Consider the following 16,915-nt stretch of genomic DNA (forward strand, 5'->3'; position numbering starts at 1 on the left):
GTGGGGCTCAAACTCACGACCCTGAGACTCACGCTCGACTGACTAAGAAGGCCAGGAGCCCCTTATTGTTTCCATCTTGACGTGATGAAATCGCTTCCTGAGCGGACTTGAATCAGGATACCATCTACTGCCCACCGCTCACCTTCCTTACATCCTGGCTCCCGGAAGGCCGCTGCAAACAGAAACGCGGCAGCGCGGGACAGGGCACAGCGTTGGAAATGGTTTGTCCTTAGCGCGCCGCCGTAGCCTCCCAACATCCTCGTGGTACCCCGCCCTCCCGCCAAGGCGCGAGCGGCGCAGTGGGCGGGACCTCACGCTCCGCCCACCGTGCGTCGGTGCGTGAGTCCGGCCCCCACGAGCTCCCGAGCGGCCCGTGAGTTCACACCCGGCTTCCTTTCAGCCTTAGACTGCGCGCCGCCATAGCCGTCATGCTCGGCGCCGCTCTCCGCCGTTGCGCTGTAGCAGCAGCCGCAGCCCCCCGTGCCAGCCCCCGAGGCCTCCTGTACCCAGCTCCGGGTCCCGGCTCCGCCGCCGGTAAGGCCCCCGCCGCCGCTGTTCGCGCCCGCGTGTCCTTGCGGTGACCTGGGTCCCCGCCGCCACTCGAGGGCAGGCTCGCCCAGCGGCCTAGCCCCTGCCCTGCGGGCGTGCGGCGGAACCTGGTGACCGTTGGCAGCTCTCTCTGTGCGGCCTCCAGTTGTGGGGGACTGGAAGACGCGGTCCCCAGGCCCCCTGCCCCCGCCCCCAGCGCGACTTCCTGGTGCGGGCACCGCGGACCAGTGTGGTGTAGACCTGCTGCGGGCCCCAGTGAGGGGGCGCAGCGCACCTCTCATGCCCACTGGACCCCTTCGGTCCCTGGGCTGTGACCGTTCCCTGGCGCTGACCCTTGCAGCCATCTGACTGGGAGTGTCCGCCGCTGGCCTACAGCGCTTCGGCGAAGGTGACATTGAGCCGCTAGGCGCGTCTCACTCAGTGTAGGAGCAGGGGTGGCCCTTCCGGAGACCCCAGCATGGACACTCACAGTGTCTTCTGCGAGCACTATATGCTTACTTGTAGGACACAATATACTTTTTTTTTTTATCAGGCCTTTCTCGGTTAGAGCTTTGTATGTCACCTTCACTGACCGTTCTGTCATTTTAGAGACTGCTATGCTACGTTTTCATTCTTCCGTTTTTACGATGGATCGTTATGTATGGCTGCTTCTTGAGCTGTGGAAGAGAGCCTGAATATTGATAGGTCTTATGATAAGAATATTACTCTTTCTGGGCGCCTTGGTGGCTCAGTGGGTTAAACGTCCGACTTCAGCTCAGGTCATGATCTGACGGTTCATGGGTTCAAGCCCCACATCGGGCTCTGTGCTGACAGCTCAGAGCCTGGAGCCTGCTTTGGATTCTGTGTCTCCCTCTCTCTGCCCCTCCCCTGCTTGTGCTCTCTTTCTCTCTCAAAAATGAATAAATATTAAACAATTTTTTGATTAAAGAAAATTAAAAAATAAAAAATATTACTCTTTCGAAAATTGAGTACCACAGACTCAGGAATACTGTGTTCTGCAAACATAAGGGAACCTTTATTCCATGCTTCCAATTGGAACTCTGATTGCTGGAGTATGAGATGTGCTGCTAATTCCTGTCTCTTATTTTGCCTTCCCCTTATGTGTTTGGGGAGATTTTGTGTCCAGCACTGTACTTTTACTTAGTGTAACTGCACTTTAATCTTGGTCCATGATGATAGTATATGCTGCATTATGAAATTTAGCCCCTAAGCATGCGTATTTAAACATGAACTCAAACTCAAAACTAATAAGGTTGTTCTCTTGACTCTTGAGTGTTCTAACTAGACTCTTCAGAACCTAAGAAATGTATTTCTGTTCATTCAATTTAGACTTTATCTTCTCTCATTTACAATAGGACAGAAAGGCTGGCATGCACTTTATGAAGACTAGCTTATAGAGGAGGAAATTGAGGCCCAACTTGGAAAACAGATTCTTTTATTAGTGGTGGAACTGTTTTCTGTTTCTTAGCCATAGTTATTTTTGGCCCATCCTGATGTTTGTCAGATTTTATGTTTTTTTAATTTTTTCCTTACCTAAATGTTAAAGTACTACAATTTTTTCATATAGATACCTTTTAGGGAGTTTTCTTGTGGCCTCTTGAAAAGGATTGCTACCTTTTTTTTTAACGTTTATTTTTTATTTTTGAGAGGGGGAGGGGACAGACAGTGGGGGGACAGAGGATCTGAAAACGAGCTCTGCACTGACAGCAGAGAGCCCGATGTAGGGCTCAAACCCACAAACCATGAGATCATAACCTGAGCTGGCCAGAAGTTAAAGGAACTCAGCCACCCAGGTGCCCCAAGAATTGCTGCATTTTGTGGCAAGCTGGAGAAGAGGCAGAGATTTTTGGCAGACTAGGTTAAGGGGATTCATCTTAGTAAGTTTTGATATGTTGGTTTTTCTCCTAGGCATTCTATTCCCACTCTTGAGTATAATTTATAAACAAAAATCTTTATTTTAGGTGTCTGTCCCATAGACAACCTAAATATTTGCCACAAGGAGGTAGTATTGGTTACTTTTATGTTAGCTACTTTCTAGTTGCATGACCTTGGACATGTTAATTAACATAAAGACCCAAGTTGGCCATGGCGCACCTGGCTGGCTCAATGGGTAGAGCACTCAGACTCTTGATCTCAGGGGATCACTGACTATTGATCTCTGACTCTTGATCTCGGGGTGGTGAGTTTTGGCTCCACATTGGGCGTGGATCCTACTTTAAAGGAAAAAGACTCAATTGCCTCATCTCTAAAATCAGGATATTTGGCAGTTGTGAGGTTTAAATGAAATAATGTAACTCTTAACACCTTGCCTGGCACAAACGCTTAATATGTCTTTGCTTTATTATAGGGGATTTCATTTGTGAAAATTATACATCAGGGTTTGTTACTATTATGAAACCGAACAGGTTGTATAAAATGAAAGTCAAAAGGATTAACGTTTTGGATGGGACTATTCAAGGTCAAATGAGAGCATACTTCAAAGAGCTCTGGAAGGGTTAAGCTGAGGTTCTTCAAGTTTGCTCTAGTTAAATGGCACCCTGAATTCCAGAAGCCTCCAACTTGAAACAATCGTTTTCCAGTAACTGCTGAATTAAAAGGTTTTAAATAGTGGTTAGATTCTTTTAGTCAACCCTTAAAACTTAACACAACCCTAGCTCCTATAACCCTACCCTGATAACGTAGGAAAGTGAGTTTCTTGGCATAGGGCTGAATTGAGGTAGCGCTTATCTTTTAAGTTTATTTATTTTGAGAGAGAGAGAGAGAACGCGCGCACTTGCACTAGCGGGGGGGGGGGGGGGTGCAGAGAGAGAATCCCAAGCAGGCTCTGCATTGTCAGTGCAGAGCCCAATTCAGGGCTCCATCCCACAACCATGAGATCATGATCTGAGCCCAAGTCCAGTGGTTCACCAACTGAGCCCCCCAGGCGCCCCTAGGTAGCATTTTTAATCACTTTCCAACCTTCTTTTCAGCACTGTTCCCACACTTCTAGATTTCCAGCCTTTGAGTCCCAAAGTCCATGCTGTTCTTCAGCCTTGCACCTCAACAACGCCACCTTTGAGCTTGTTCTAGTGCCCTTTGCCATTATTCATTTCTTTCCATTTCTCCTAGAATTACCACCACCAAAATGTCCATTTTGGGGGCTTTATCCAAGCTGACTAGTTATTAGTGGAAAGCTATCTGATTTAACTAAATTTAAACTAAAGGGATTAATTTTTCTGAATATGTTAGCTTTTTTTTTTCTTTTAAATAGCGTGCTTAACTGAATGCCAAAAAGTAGTGTTAGAAATACCTTTTTAGACTGAGTTTGTAGAAATGTCTCAGTTTTCAGGTACGTGCTTCTCTTTTCCTACTCTGGAACCTTCAGGTTGTATGAAAGCACTGCACAGTTGTTTTCCAAAATACTTTGCCTTGCAAACCTCAAACCTAAGTGGAAATGCTGTACGAAAGTTGGGTTAGTAGGGGAAGGAAAGAATGCCTATATAGTTTACTTAAAAATCAAAACGTTAAACATATGATAGGCATGTCCACAGTGAGGAGAATAGATCCTACTCCTACCCATTACTGAAATTAGGAATACAGTCTTTTATTTATTTATTTATTTATTTATTTATTTATTTATTTATTTATTTTTACTTCGAGAGGAATCCAATTTAAACCATGTAGGAGAACCTGATTTTGCCATGCTAGAAGGGGATGTATGTTCGCAGTGTGTGTTTGGTATTATAAATAGTTGTTACCCATGAAGTTTTTTGGGAATACAACCAGTTTGTAATTTGGGACTTCCAGAAGGACGGTGAACAAATTATTGAAGGTGATCCATTGTTCTCCTTGACTAGGATGTGTAGTTGCTGATCATCTTTTTCTTTTGTTAGAAAACAAAACAAAGCTGCCAGCCATCTAGTGAAATCATGCCCAGCAGTGAGCAAAAGGAATTGATTATCATGAAACACTTCTGGGTGGTTGGAAAGGTACTTGTAATAATTACCTCCGGGGAAGGAATAGATATATTTCATTTGTCTTGAGTAAGTACTTAGAAATAGATTTACTAGGTGATATGGTGAGTGTATTTAACTTGTCTTCCAAAGTGGTTGTAACATTTTATACTTGTGCTTTAAGTATTCAGCTAAGGATAATTTTAGTTTTTGAAAAAGATAGCTTCTAAATTTTTGATAACAGTGAGTTAGAGGATTGTTGTGACCTATACATTCTGATATATTAAATGTGAATATTAGTACTGTAAGAGTTATTAAGTATCCACATACTTTTGATGATGAAATGTTTGCACTTATCAAATATATTTAGGTCTAGAGATACATTATTTTTTCTTGTCACAGAGGTTAAAGCGTGGCCAATTCCAGCCCACTTATATACATGTCCTACTTCATTCTGGGCTTGGATAATGGAGATATTTAGGTCTCTGGGAAGATTAGAACTTGTGCTGTGGTCTCTGTGACTAATGGCAAGTATTTTGCTATAGGCTCAAATGGTAATTTAAGTGAGAATCTTTTCACTTGATATAGCAGTGACAGTCCCATCTCCAGAACTAGCTAGTCGTTCATATCTTCATCTTTTTCTGTTTTCTTTTATTTTTCTCTGCTTTCTCCTGCCATTTATTGCATTAAGGATGTATAGGAATAGGGGCCCCTGGCTGGTACAGTCCATAGAGCATGTGACTTGGGGTTGTGAGTTCAAACAACATATTGGGCATAGAGTTTACTTTAAAAAAAAAAAATGTTCAAGATATTCCTTACATTTGGGGTGCCTGGGTGGCTTAGTCTGTTAAGCATCCAACTCTTTGAGCTCAGGTCATGATCTCACAGTTTGTGAGATCAAGCTCCACTTCAGTTAATAAACGTCTGACTCTTGATTTCGGCCCAGGTCATGGTCGAGCCCTGCATCGTGCTCTGCACTGACAGCATGGAGCCTGCTTGGGATTCTTTCTCTGCCCCTCTCCTGGTTGCACTCGTACTTTCTCTCTATATATAAATAAATTAAAAAAAAAAAAAAGAATTGGAATGGGCATCTTTTAAAATTAGGAATTAATACTGTGCTTATCATAAAAATTCAGACATTGTGGAAGTGTATAAAGAAATAGTTTTTCCTGGGGTCCTTGGGTGGTTAAGCATCTGACTCTTGATCTCAGTTCAGGTCGTGTGTGATCTCACAGTTTGTAAGTTCGAGCCCTGCATTGCTGACAGTGCAGAGCCCACTTGGGATTCTCTCTCTGCCCCCTCTCCTGATCTTACTCTCTCTCTCTCTCTCTCTCTCTCTCTCTCTCTCTCTCTCTCTCCACCCCCCTCAAATAAATAAATAAACACAAAATAGTTTTTCCTTCCAAAGAACCACTTTTAGCAATTTGAAGCCAGCATTACACATTAGAGGGAAAAGACTTTTTTCATATCAATATATAAAATTTTTTCCAAATGTTTATTTTTGAGAGAGAGAGAGCAAGCACACAAGCAGGGGAGGGGTAGAGAAGGGGGGAGACAGGATCTAAAGCAGGTTCTGTACTGACAACAGAGCCTGATATGGAGCTTGAACTTGAGAACCTCAAGATCATGACCTGAGCCAAAGTCAGATGCTTAACTGACTGAGCCACCCAAATGCCCCATCGTATCAGTATAGAAGATTTGTTTCATTTGACCTGCTGAGTAATTTTCCTACCATAATGTATATACTTGATTCAGAATTTAATGCATTGAATATATTTAACACCACTGAACTGTGCACTTAAAAGTAGTTAAAATGGTAAATTTTTTGTATATATTTCAACACAATTTAAAAAAGAAAACCAACAACAACAAAAATACCCCAGTATATTAACAGGATACATCAAGTAGTGTTTCTTTCTGAACATTGAACTCATTGCTCTTTTTTCATTGCAGCTGTCCAGTCAGTTCGCTGCTACTCCCATGGGTCACATGAAACAGATGAGGAGTTTGATGCTCGCTGGGTGACATACTTCAACAAGCCAGATATTGACGCCTGGGAATTGCGTAAAGGTAATTGGAACATAGGCATATTTGTCTACTTTGGCATAGAATTGGGAAATACTTCGTAGTGTTTGACTACTCTGTTGAAAACAACTATTTGGAAAATATGCATCATGTAAGCATAGGTATTATCATGCAGCTTTCAGTTGGGAAAGTTTATGACTTTTGGGGCCAGATAATTCTTGGTTGCAAGGGCTGTCCTTCGCATTATAGGATGTTTCGCAGCATCCTTGGCAACTGTCTGCTGGGAGACAAAATCACCCCTGATTGAAAGTCACTGTTAAATGATAGGTCAATGTGAACAAGAGTTAACACTTTTGTCCTTTATAGATAATTTAAGGAAGTAGTTATTTGGTTCTCCTCCCATCTCGGTAATAGTTTGTTTTTTTTGTTATTTTCTTCTAAGTTATGATTTGTCTCTTGCCCAGAATAAGTGTTCAGTCTAAGTAAGCTAGAACTTGTTTTTCCTAATTGTAGATGTGTACTGAACACGAGTAGGTAACATTAATGATAACTAGTCTAATAGGTAGCTAAGTAATTTTAAGAGTAGGTAATTTAGTTCAGTCTCTGTGACCATATTCTTTTTTTTCTTTTTTGTTTTTAAGAGAGAGCACGCTTAAGTGAGAGAAGAGCAGAGAGGGGAGAGAGAGAAGTGGGGCTCATCCGAAACAGGGCTTATCCGAAATGGGGCTCATGCTCACCTGAAGCAGGGCTCACCCGATACAGGACTTGAACTCAGGAACCGCAAAATCATGACCTGAGCTGAAATCTCATGCTTAACTGACTGAGCCACCCAGGTGCCCCTCCGTGACTATATTCTACCATTGTAGTCACTGTGTCTTTTGTTTACGTATTTCAAAATAATTAAAAGCGAGAAACCTAAGTGATTCACATTTATCCACAGGAATAATAATCCTTATTTTGCTGCAACCAGGAAAATCCTTACTGAATAATCTTGAGTAGCAGTAATGAAAAGAACAGCAATTCTGCACTCCCATTAAGAGAATCTTAAATTTTATTATGTGTCATTTTGTGCAAAGCTGAAAGTAATTATGCCCAGTCATTTTCTGGTTGAATGGGCACTAATGCTTCTCTGTATCTACTTAATGTCCTCATTTGAGCTTCATTAACTCTCCCTAAGCATTTCTCTGGTTGTTTTTTAGATTATTTTCCAACCAAATCTATCTTAAAGCAACAAAAGTACATACACTGTGTAAGAGTTAAGGATATGAGTTGAAAATGACTCTTGGGGCGTCTGTTCGTGAGATTGAGCTGCCGTTGGGCTCTGCTGACACTGCAAAGCCTACTTGGGATTCTCTCTTTGCCTAGTTCTCTCTCAAAATAAATAATTAAAGAAAAAAATAACCCTCTTGTTTGAAAAGAAACCAGCTAATTATGAAAATTGTGTTTGCATGTAAGAAGACTCTTGGTTTTTGGTTGTTTTTTGTTTTTTTCATTAATCTGCATGCTATTGCATAGTTCTTTCACTGTGGAAGATCCACTGTGGTCTTACTATCTAGAATTTGTTAAAGGTAGGTTCTCTTTTTTTCTTTCTTTTTTATTTTTTATTTATTTATTTTTTTTTTTTTTTTTGAGAGAGAGAGAGAGGAGGAGACAGAGAATCACAAGTAGACTCTGAGCTGTTAGCACAGAGCCCGAAGCGGAGCTCAAACTCACAAACCGTGAGATCATGACCTGAGCCAAAATCAAGAGTTGAATGCTCAACCCAATGAGCCACCCAGGCAACCCTAGATTCTCTTACTTTTATAGATAAAAGAATAGAGGCCCAAACAGACAAGATCATGTGTCTTTGACTCAGTAAAAATATAAGTAAGTGTATTGTAATTTCTGTGAGATATCTCAGGTTGATATGGCTCTTGTTTTTAATTTGACAGGAATGAACACGCTTGTTGGCTATGATCTGGTTCCAGAACCTAAAATCATTGATGCTGCTTTGCGGGCATGCAGACGGTTAAATGATTTTGCTAGTGCAGTTCGCATCCTAGAGGTTGTTAAGGTCAGTGAAGTAACAATGCTAAAGTTGTTCTGGAAGTGGGTGGGCTGTTGTTAAGTATCGGCATATTCTGTGTTTTTGAATTTGTTGAAATAACCTAAAATTAGTTCTGATATAGCTAGAGGAAATGTAGATTGCAGCTAACAGTCTTTCTGGGGGGCAGTTTGGCAGAATTTATGCAAGGTTTTAGAAATTGTGCTTGATCCCCATTTGTTCAGCATTTGAGAATTTATCTTAAGGAAATAATTAAGGATGTACAAAAGTTTAACTATAGTTTATCTTTGTTCTAATTGTGATATGAAGTTAAATATTAGTGGTTTCTTAGGATGAGACTTTTCAAGAGGTTATCTATTAATAGTGTGGAAATGTATTTAACATTAAACATTCATAGTATATTAATTGAAGAAACTTCAGTTTTTGTGGTGTGACCTCATACATAGTTCATTTGATACATATGATCAAATGATTACATTTTAAACAAGAATTTTATAATTAAAAAAAAATACAATTAAGGAGACCTAGAATTTGTTAAAGGCAGAAGAATAACAGCTTGTTATTGTCTTAGTTCATTTGACTTTTTAATATTTGTCCTTGAGGAACTTTGTGAAAATACAGGTATAATTATATATTACGGTGAGTATTTGTCAAAACTCTTTTGCCCTGGAAATCGGTAGTCTTTTCAAGTCTGTAAGAGGGAAAGTGTGACATTACTTTATCTACAATGGGTAAAATAATTAAGGGTTCTGTAGGCTATCAATCCATTCAGCACCAGTACTTAATTTAGTTAAGGTCTCAAATTGGAGGCAAATTTAAAAACTTTTTCTTGTGTTAACTTAATTATTCCTGTAGCCTGCTGGGCATGTTTAATTATCTTTACAAAATTCTGTCATCACCACCTTTTCTTGTAACTCAAGGCTTTATCCAGGCTTTAAAATGTTATGTTTTATTTCGTTTTGTTTCTGGATTTAGCCTAATGGTCTTAGTTTTTCTCAAGGTGCTTTAAAGCCTACCTTGAATAGCGCCTACATAGCTTATTCTCTTTATTGGACTAATAAGTTAAAAGTATGTGACTTGTATTCTCTGCTGTTAGCCTCTGCATACATGATTAAAAGTATTCTCAAGTTCATTTTTTTAATAGAAACAGCTTTTCAGAGAGCTAAATGTGAATATTTTCTTTGCCATCAGGACAAAGCAGGACCTCATAAGGAAATCTACCCCTATGTCATCCAGGAACTTAGACCAACTTTAAATGAACTGGGAATCTCCACTCCAGAGGAACTGGGCCTTGACAAAGTGTAAACCCCATGGGTAAGCAACACACCACTGAATAAAGGCAGGAAATGAATCCAGGAAGGGGGAGTCAATGACATTTCAGTGTTCTCAGAGTAAGACCTTTTTAATGGCCTCCTTAGAGGCCATGAACATAGAGATTTAGAGAGTACTAATGATAGGTTTAAGGAGCTAGAATTGTTATTTTTAGTTGTTATAATTGTTCTTTTACTGTTGTAATGGTAAGAAGACGCCTCTGTAATTAAAAATCCGTATAAAATATTTCAAACGTAAAGAATAGCATATGGGGTGCCTGGGTGGCTCAGTCATTTAAGTGGCTGACTCTTGATTTTGGCTCAGGTCATGATCTCATGGTTCGTGGGATCAAGCCCTGCCTCAGGCTATTTGCTGACAGCGCAGAGCCTGCTTGGAATTCTCTCTCTTCCCCTCTCTCCCACTCATGCGTGCGCACTCTCTCTCTCACAAAATAAATCAACATTAAAAAAAAAAAGAATAGCATATACAATAAATGTAATCACATCCAGATCTTTCAGATATTAATATTTTGCCATAGTTGCTTCATTTTCCCTCCAAGAAATGACTGGTCTCACAGAGTTGAAACTCTCTGTGCACCCTTCCCTAATTCCAGCCCTTTTACCTCCCCCAAACTAAAGGTAATCCACTGCATATAAGGTATTTGTTACGCATGTTTTTGTACATCTGTTTATTTTTAACGACAGAGTTTTATTAATTTGATGCATTTGTTTTTGCCCAAGTTAGAATTTAATAGTCAAGTAAATATTCACTGATAAAAAACCTTGTTTGATGGGGCTTGTGGGTGGCTCAGTCAGTAAGCATCCAACTTTGGCTCAGGTCATGATCTCACACTCTGTGGGTTTGAGCCCCGCGTCAGGCTCTGTGCTGACAGCTCAGAGCCTGGAACCTGCTTCAGATTCTGTGTCTCCCTTTCTCTCTGCACCTCCCCCACTCACGCTCTCTTTCTCTCTCTCTCAAAAATAAACATTTAAAAAAAAAACTTATTTGATACCTTGTTCTCTGTGGGAAGGCAGGTAATAAAAACAGCCACAAGATTGTCTAGGTAGTGAGGAATGTGCAGAAAATCTTTTGTTTTACAAAGGATTTTGTAAAGCAGGAACTCAATTTTATTTTATTTAATAAACATACATAGTGTATATAACTCTTACTATGTCAGGTGCTGTTTTAAGTGCTCTATAAATATTAATTCTTTTTCTTCTTTTCTTTTTTTAAGTATGAAGCCCAATGCAGGGCTCTCATGACTCAGATCAAGTCCTGAGCTAAGATCAAGAGTCAGACACTTTACTGATAAGTCATGGAGGTGCCCCAATATTAACTCATTTAATCTTCATAAACTGTCCCATGAGACAGTACTATCATTTATTTATTTATTTTTATTTTTTGAGAGAGAGAGCACAAGCGGGGGAGGGGCAGAGAGAGAAGGAAACACAGAATCCAAAGCAGGCTCCAGGCTCTGAGCTGTCAGCACAGAGCCTGACACGGGGCTTGAACTCACAAACCGTGAGATCATGACCTGAGCCGAAGTCTGACGCTTAACCAACTGAACCACTCAGGCGCCCCGAGGTAGTACTATCATTAGAATTATTCTCCTTTTCCTATTTTATTGATGAGGAAACTGAGACACCTTGTCCAAAGTCATATAGCTAGTACTGGAACTCACACTTGAACCTAGGCAGTCCAGCTCCAGAGTCCATTGCTCTTACTGTGCTGCACATCCTGTTTAGGCATTTACTAAGGCCATATTCATTCCTCAGAGGTAAACAATGAGGCTTAAATAGAGAATTTGCTTCCTAAGACATTTATTTTTAAAATAGTGGAACTAAACTGTCTTATAAAAGTGCACCCAAGGGATCCCCACCTGGCTCAGTCAATGGAGCATACAGTTCTTAATCTCACAGTCATGAGTTCAAGCCCCACGTTGGGCATGGAGCCTACTTTAAGAAGAGAGAGCGAAAAGTGCACCCAAAATTATTGAAGGAGCTAATGTCAGATCCCTCAAAAGATAAAGATCCTTTGAGCTCGGTTAAACGTTTTAGAGCAGGAGTCTTAATTTTATCTTTGTCCACTCCCATACTACTACTACTGCCACTACTAACTACTACCACCACCACCACCACCACCACCACCACCACCACCACCAGCGCTTCCTCGTCCTCCTCCTCCTCCTCTTCCTCCTCCTCCCCCTCTTCCTCCTCCTCCCCCCTCCCCCCTCCCTCCTGAACTCAGATAGCTCATCTTTGTAATAAATGGAAATGTTTTTAATGTGTGTACTAATGATTTCTATGAGAAAATGAGGCATTTGGAATAGAATATTTCCTACTTACATTTTTGAAGCTCTTGTCTGTTGTTCATATTATGTAATGGACTCTTACAAGGTTGTCTAAACACTTTAGCTTAATTTTTATTTTATCAAGTAGTATTCCAAGGAGTCTAGAAGATCTTTGTTATTATATAGGATATATTCCAGCTGTGATGATATTCTTTCTTTTTTAATATATTTTTTAAAAAATTTGTTTAGTATTTTTATTATTATTTTTTAATGTTTTATTTATTTTTGAAAGAGTGAGAGAGAGCACACACACTCCTGCGGGGGAGGGGCAGAGAGTGAGGGGGACAGAGGATCCAAAGCGGGTCTGTGCTAACAGCAGAGAGACCGATGCAGGGCTTAAGCTCAGGAACTGTGAGATTATGACCTGAGCGAAAGTCAGGGGTTAACTGACTGAGCCACCCAGGTGCCCCTAAAAATTTTTTTGAAGGGCAATTCCCTAGCATTTTTCTGACTGGAAAAGAGGACTACCCCAGTAAGTACTAGGTGTATAAACAACAAAAAGGCGCAGAGCCAGTCCCTTGTGAGTTGGGTATAGGCAGGAGTAAGTAAGAACAGAAAAGGCTACACAGAGACAGTGATTTCCCTGGACCATTGCTCTAAAGAAGGTTAATTTTAGGGCACCTGACTGGCTCAGTTGGAAGAGCATACAACTTTTTTTTTTTTATGTTTTATTTATTTTTGAGAGAGAGAAACCAAGCACGAGTGGGGGAGGGGCAGAGAGAGAGGAAGACAGAATCCAAAGCAGGCTCCAGACTCTGAGCTGTCAGCACAGAGCCCGATGCGGAGCTCGAACCCACGAACCATGAGATCATGACCTGAGCCGAAGTTGGATGCTTAACCAACTGAGCCACCCAGGTGCCCCGCAACTCTTGATCTCAAAGTCATAAGTTTGAGCCCCGTGTTGGGTGTAGAGGTTACTTAGATAAAAAACTTTTTTAAAAAAGGTTATTTTTAGTAAGATTTCTACGCTTCCTTTATTTTTCTAGCTAATTCTTCCTGTTTTCTCTTACAGATGGGCTTCTCAAGGATTTATTCATAATGCTACTTGATTGTAAACAATCACCTGGAAATACTGATGATAACATATTACCTTATTTGAACAAGTTTTCCTTTATTGAGTACCAAACCATGTAATGATAACTTGGACTTTAATAAAAGGGAAATGAGTTTGAACTGAAATTAGGTATTGTTCCATGTGTTTGCTTTGAAAAGCAGAAAATGAACTATCATAGAGCCATTGATTTCATGGGTTTTTTGCCACTGTATGCTGAGAAAACTTCTTAACTGGCTATGATAGATTTGGAGGCTTTCAGTGCTTAAAGAGCTAATAAATAGGTTTACCTCTTGAGAGAATTAATAAAATACACAAATCCCATCTTACTTCGGAAGCCACATAATATTGGAGACCCAGCTGTTGGAGAACCAGACTTATAGGTCTGAGGGATTTCTAGGATAGCCATTCAGACTACAGTTTCAGAGGAATGGGATTAATACTAGGTTGAGGTTAAAGCTAAGGAAATGTTAGTAAAATTCATTTTGGTAAGTGATCAACACAAATAACCTTTTATGAAAAAGACTGATTCCCCACCAAAAAGCTCCCCTCCCCTTTTTAAAAAAGAAGAAAGGTAAATAAACAAAAACAGCCACATATGTTTATTTAATTGCATGGTTGGTAGGTATGGTTCTTAGCTTTGACCCCCCTGTGGGCTAGCTCTTTCCCCCTCGTTCCATGTAGTATAATGTCCCAGTCACACTGCTCTGTTTTTCCTCCAAATTCTCTTCATGTTGCTTCCCCCTAGAAATGACATGAACCATCAACGTAGGTCTGCCCTCTCAAATCCTAGAGGTGGAGAGGGGGTGGAGCAATCACATATATAAATATATATATGACATGTTTGGCCTTTGCACCATTGGAATGAGGAGGAGGGATTTTTTTTTTTTTTTGACAGCTCCCATATGTGCATACATAATCACAGACAAAAGTCTGCTTTTTCAGTTCCCCAGATCTAAAGGATTTACTATAACTAGATGAAAAAGGACCGTTTCAGTATCATGGGCTCTTAACATATAGGAGGAATGCAAAATGATGGAAATGGCTTCTGTTAAGGTCATGGGGGGGGCCTGAGGAGGGAACATAGGTTTGTAACTATTTACAAGGATAAGAAATAGTGCTATGTGGGTTTTCACACCACAAACATTTTAATACCTACCATATACCAAGCATTGTGCCGATTATTGATAATAGAGCCATGAATAGGAGATTGGAGATTTGGAGTTTGGAGAAACTGGAGTTAGGGTCCCCAGTACAGGAAATTATACAGTGTAGTTGTAACTTAATAAGGATTTTGAATTAGGATGGTAGTAGTAGGAATGGGAAAAGATGAATTTTTTTTTTTTTAAGTGTATTCATTTATCTTTGAAAGAGAGCGAGTGCACATGAGCATGAGCCACTGAGGGGCAGAGAGAATCCCAAGCATGCTGCATGCTCTCAGCACAGAGCCTGACATGGGGCTCGAATCCACGATCTAGGAGATCATAACCCAAGATGAAATCAAGAGTCTGATGCCCAACCAACTGAGCCACCCAGGCGCCCCTGGAAGAGACTAATTTTGAGAGTCACGTGATTTAGGTGTAGTTACTAATTTGGTGAGGGGGAATGAGAACTCTGAGAAGGGCCATTTTACAGATTTGAGTGATGGTACTTACCATTCATGGGAAAATTGGAGTCAGCAAAACCAGGAGTTTGGTGCAGGGTCAAGAAAATACTGCATTTGGGGCACCTGCCTGGTTCAGTTGGTAGAGCATGCTACTCTTGACCTCAGGGTTGGGAGTTCAGGCCCCACATTGGGTGTCAAGATTACTTAAAATCTTAAAAGTAAGTACTGCATTTGATCCTGGACCTGTCAGATTTCAGGCATCAGTGAGGGTTAGGCCTAGAGCTTTGAAAAGAGCTTGAGACTAGAGAAGAATTTAAGATTTGAAACAGCAAAAAGGGAGTTTTCTAAGGCCATTTGGAGACAGATGTAATGTAGGCTAATGGCTGAAATTGCAGGAGCAGGTCCATTTAGAGGGAAAGGAATTTTTTCAAAAATTTCAAACATTACAAAGATAGACTATTATTTCTTAAGTTTCCATGTACTCATCACTCTACTTTAGCAATTAATAATTTATGGCCACACTTTATATCCTCTCATTTACCCCCACTCCACATATTTTCAGTCAAATCTCAAATATCCTATCATTTCATCTGTAAATAAGTATTTTGGAATATCTCCATTGTGTGTGTGTGTGTGTGTGTGTGTGTGTGTGTGTGTGTGTATTTAACCACAACTACAATAAAGACTTAAACTTTTTTTTAATGTTTATTTTTGAGAGACTGCAAGTGGGGGAGGGGGAGAGAGCAGCAGACAGATCTGAAGCAGGCTCTTTGCTGACAGCAGTATGTAGGGCTTGAACTCCCGAACCGTGAGATGACCTGAGCCCAAGTCAAATGCTCAACTGACTGAGCTACCAGGTGCCAGCCCCCCTTTATAAAAAGGAATTTTTGGTGATCTTTTTTATTTCAAATAAAAATATCTGTTACTGGGGGCACCTGAGTGGCTTAGTCAGTTGAGTATCCAACTCTAGATTACAGCTCGGGTCATGATCCCATGGTTCATGGGTTTGAGCCCTGCCTCGTTGGGCTGTGTGCACAGAGCCTGCTTGGGATTCTCTCCCTCTCTCTCTGCTCCTCCCTTGAGAACACATGCACTCTCTCTCAAATAAATGAACATTAAGAAAAAAATAGATCTTTACTGGATTTTCTCATTTTAAGCATGATCCATGTTCATGAAACAATACAGAAAAGTACAAGAATAAAACACCTGAAATTCCCCTATCCAGTTACAACCATGACTAGTATTTTGGTGACCATCTTTCCAGATGTGCATGTGTATATGCTTTTGCATGTTGTAATACAAACCTGTTTATCTCCTCCTTGCTAGGTCAAGACTATTGTAGACCATTTTCTATATTGATTAATGTACCTCTGTCTTCTGCTTTTTAGTGGGACCTAATATTCCATGGTTTAGGTGTTTCACCTTGAGTGATGGCTTTTCTAATGACCTTGAGGCTGAATTATAGGTGAAGAAGAAGTGATTCTAGGCAATGAGGTAGTAGGGAGGAGTCCTGAAGAATGATTAAGTCCCAAGAAGGTGATTGGAAAGATGGTGATAGTTAAAGTGTTAGGACTTCTCTGACATTCTAGAGATTTCATATGGAGCTGGAAAGAATTGACTAGAAGTTACTGTTTCCTTTGCATCTTAAGTTCTGTTGATATTCCAAAATTTAGTTTTTGCCTAAGTAAGTCATTTGTGCTATTAGAAACAGATGGGTATTCTGATAACTTTATTGTAAATGCTAACTTTTAAGGCCCTTGAAGTTTGCTACTACCTTTGCAGAAATAAGCACTGCCTTTTAAATCGCTCTCATTTTGTATCACCTTTATCTCCAAGATGAGGGTGGCAAACTGTGGCCCTGGACCAAATCCGGGCCATCAACTATCTTTCTACTGCCTATAAGATAAGAATTGTTTTTTACACTCTTAAATGGTTGAAAATCAATAAAAATAAGATTTTGTGATATGAGAAAAGTATATGAAATTCAAAATCCATTGTCCATAAACAAGATTTTATTGGAACACTGCCACACATTTTATTTATAATG

At 40.4% G+C, this 16,915-nt stretch overlaps 1 protein-coding gene across 1 annotated transcript; it reads left to right on the top strand.

The window, feature by feature from the left end:
* Positions 1 to 378: 378 nt before the first annotated feature.
* LOC124508402 (cytochrome c oxidase subunit 5A, mitochondrial) lies at positions 379 to 13,390 on the top strand. The gene is made up of 5 exons (XM_047074783.1): positions 379 to 534; positions 6,435 to 6,551; positions 8,438 to 8,559; positions 9,742 to 9,864; positions 13,224 to 13,390. Exons 1-4 carry the CDS (start codon positions 429 to 431, stop codon positions 9,853 to 9,855), a joined length of 459 nt encoding a protein of 152 aa, XP_046930739.1. The 5' UTR covers positions 379 to 428; the 3' UTR covers positions 9,856 to 9,864; positions 13,224 to 13,390.
* Positions 13,391 to 16,915: the final 3,525 nt, after the last annotated feature.

This window comes from Lynx rufus, unplaced genomic scaffold (assembly GCF_022079265.1).
Source record: "Lynx rufus isolate CCGP_SWC_20201006 ecotype Redwood Valley unplaced genomic scaffold, mLynRuf1.p SCAF_13, whole genome shotgun sequence".
Taxonomy (NCBI): domain Eukaryota; kingdom Metazoa; phylum Chordata; class Mammalia; order Carnivora; family Felidae; genus Lynx; species Lynx rufus.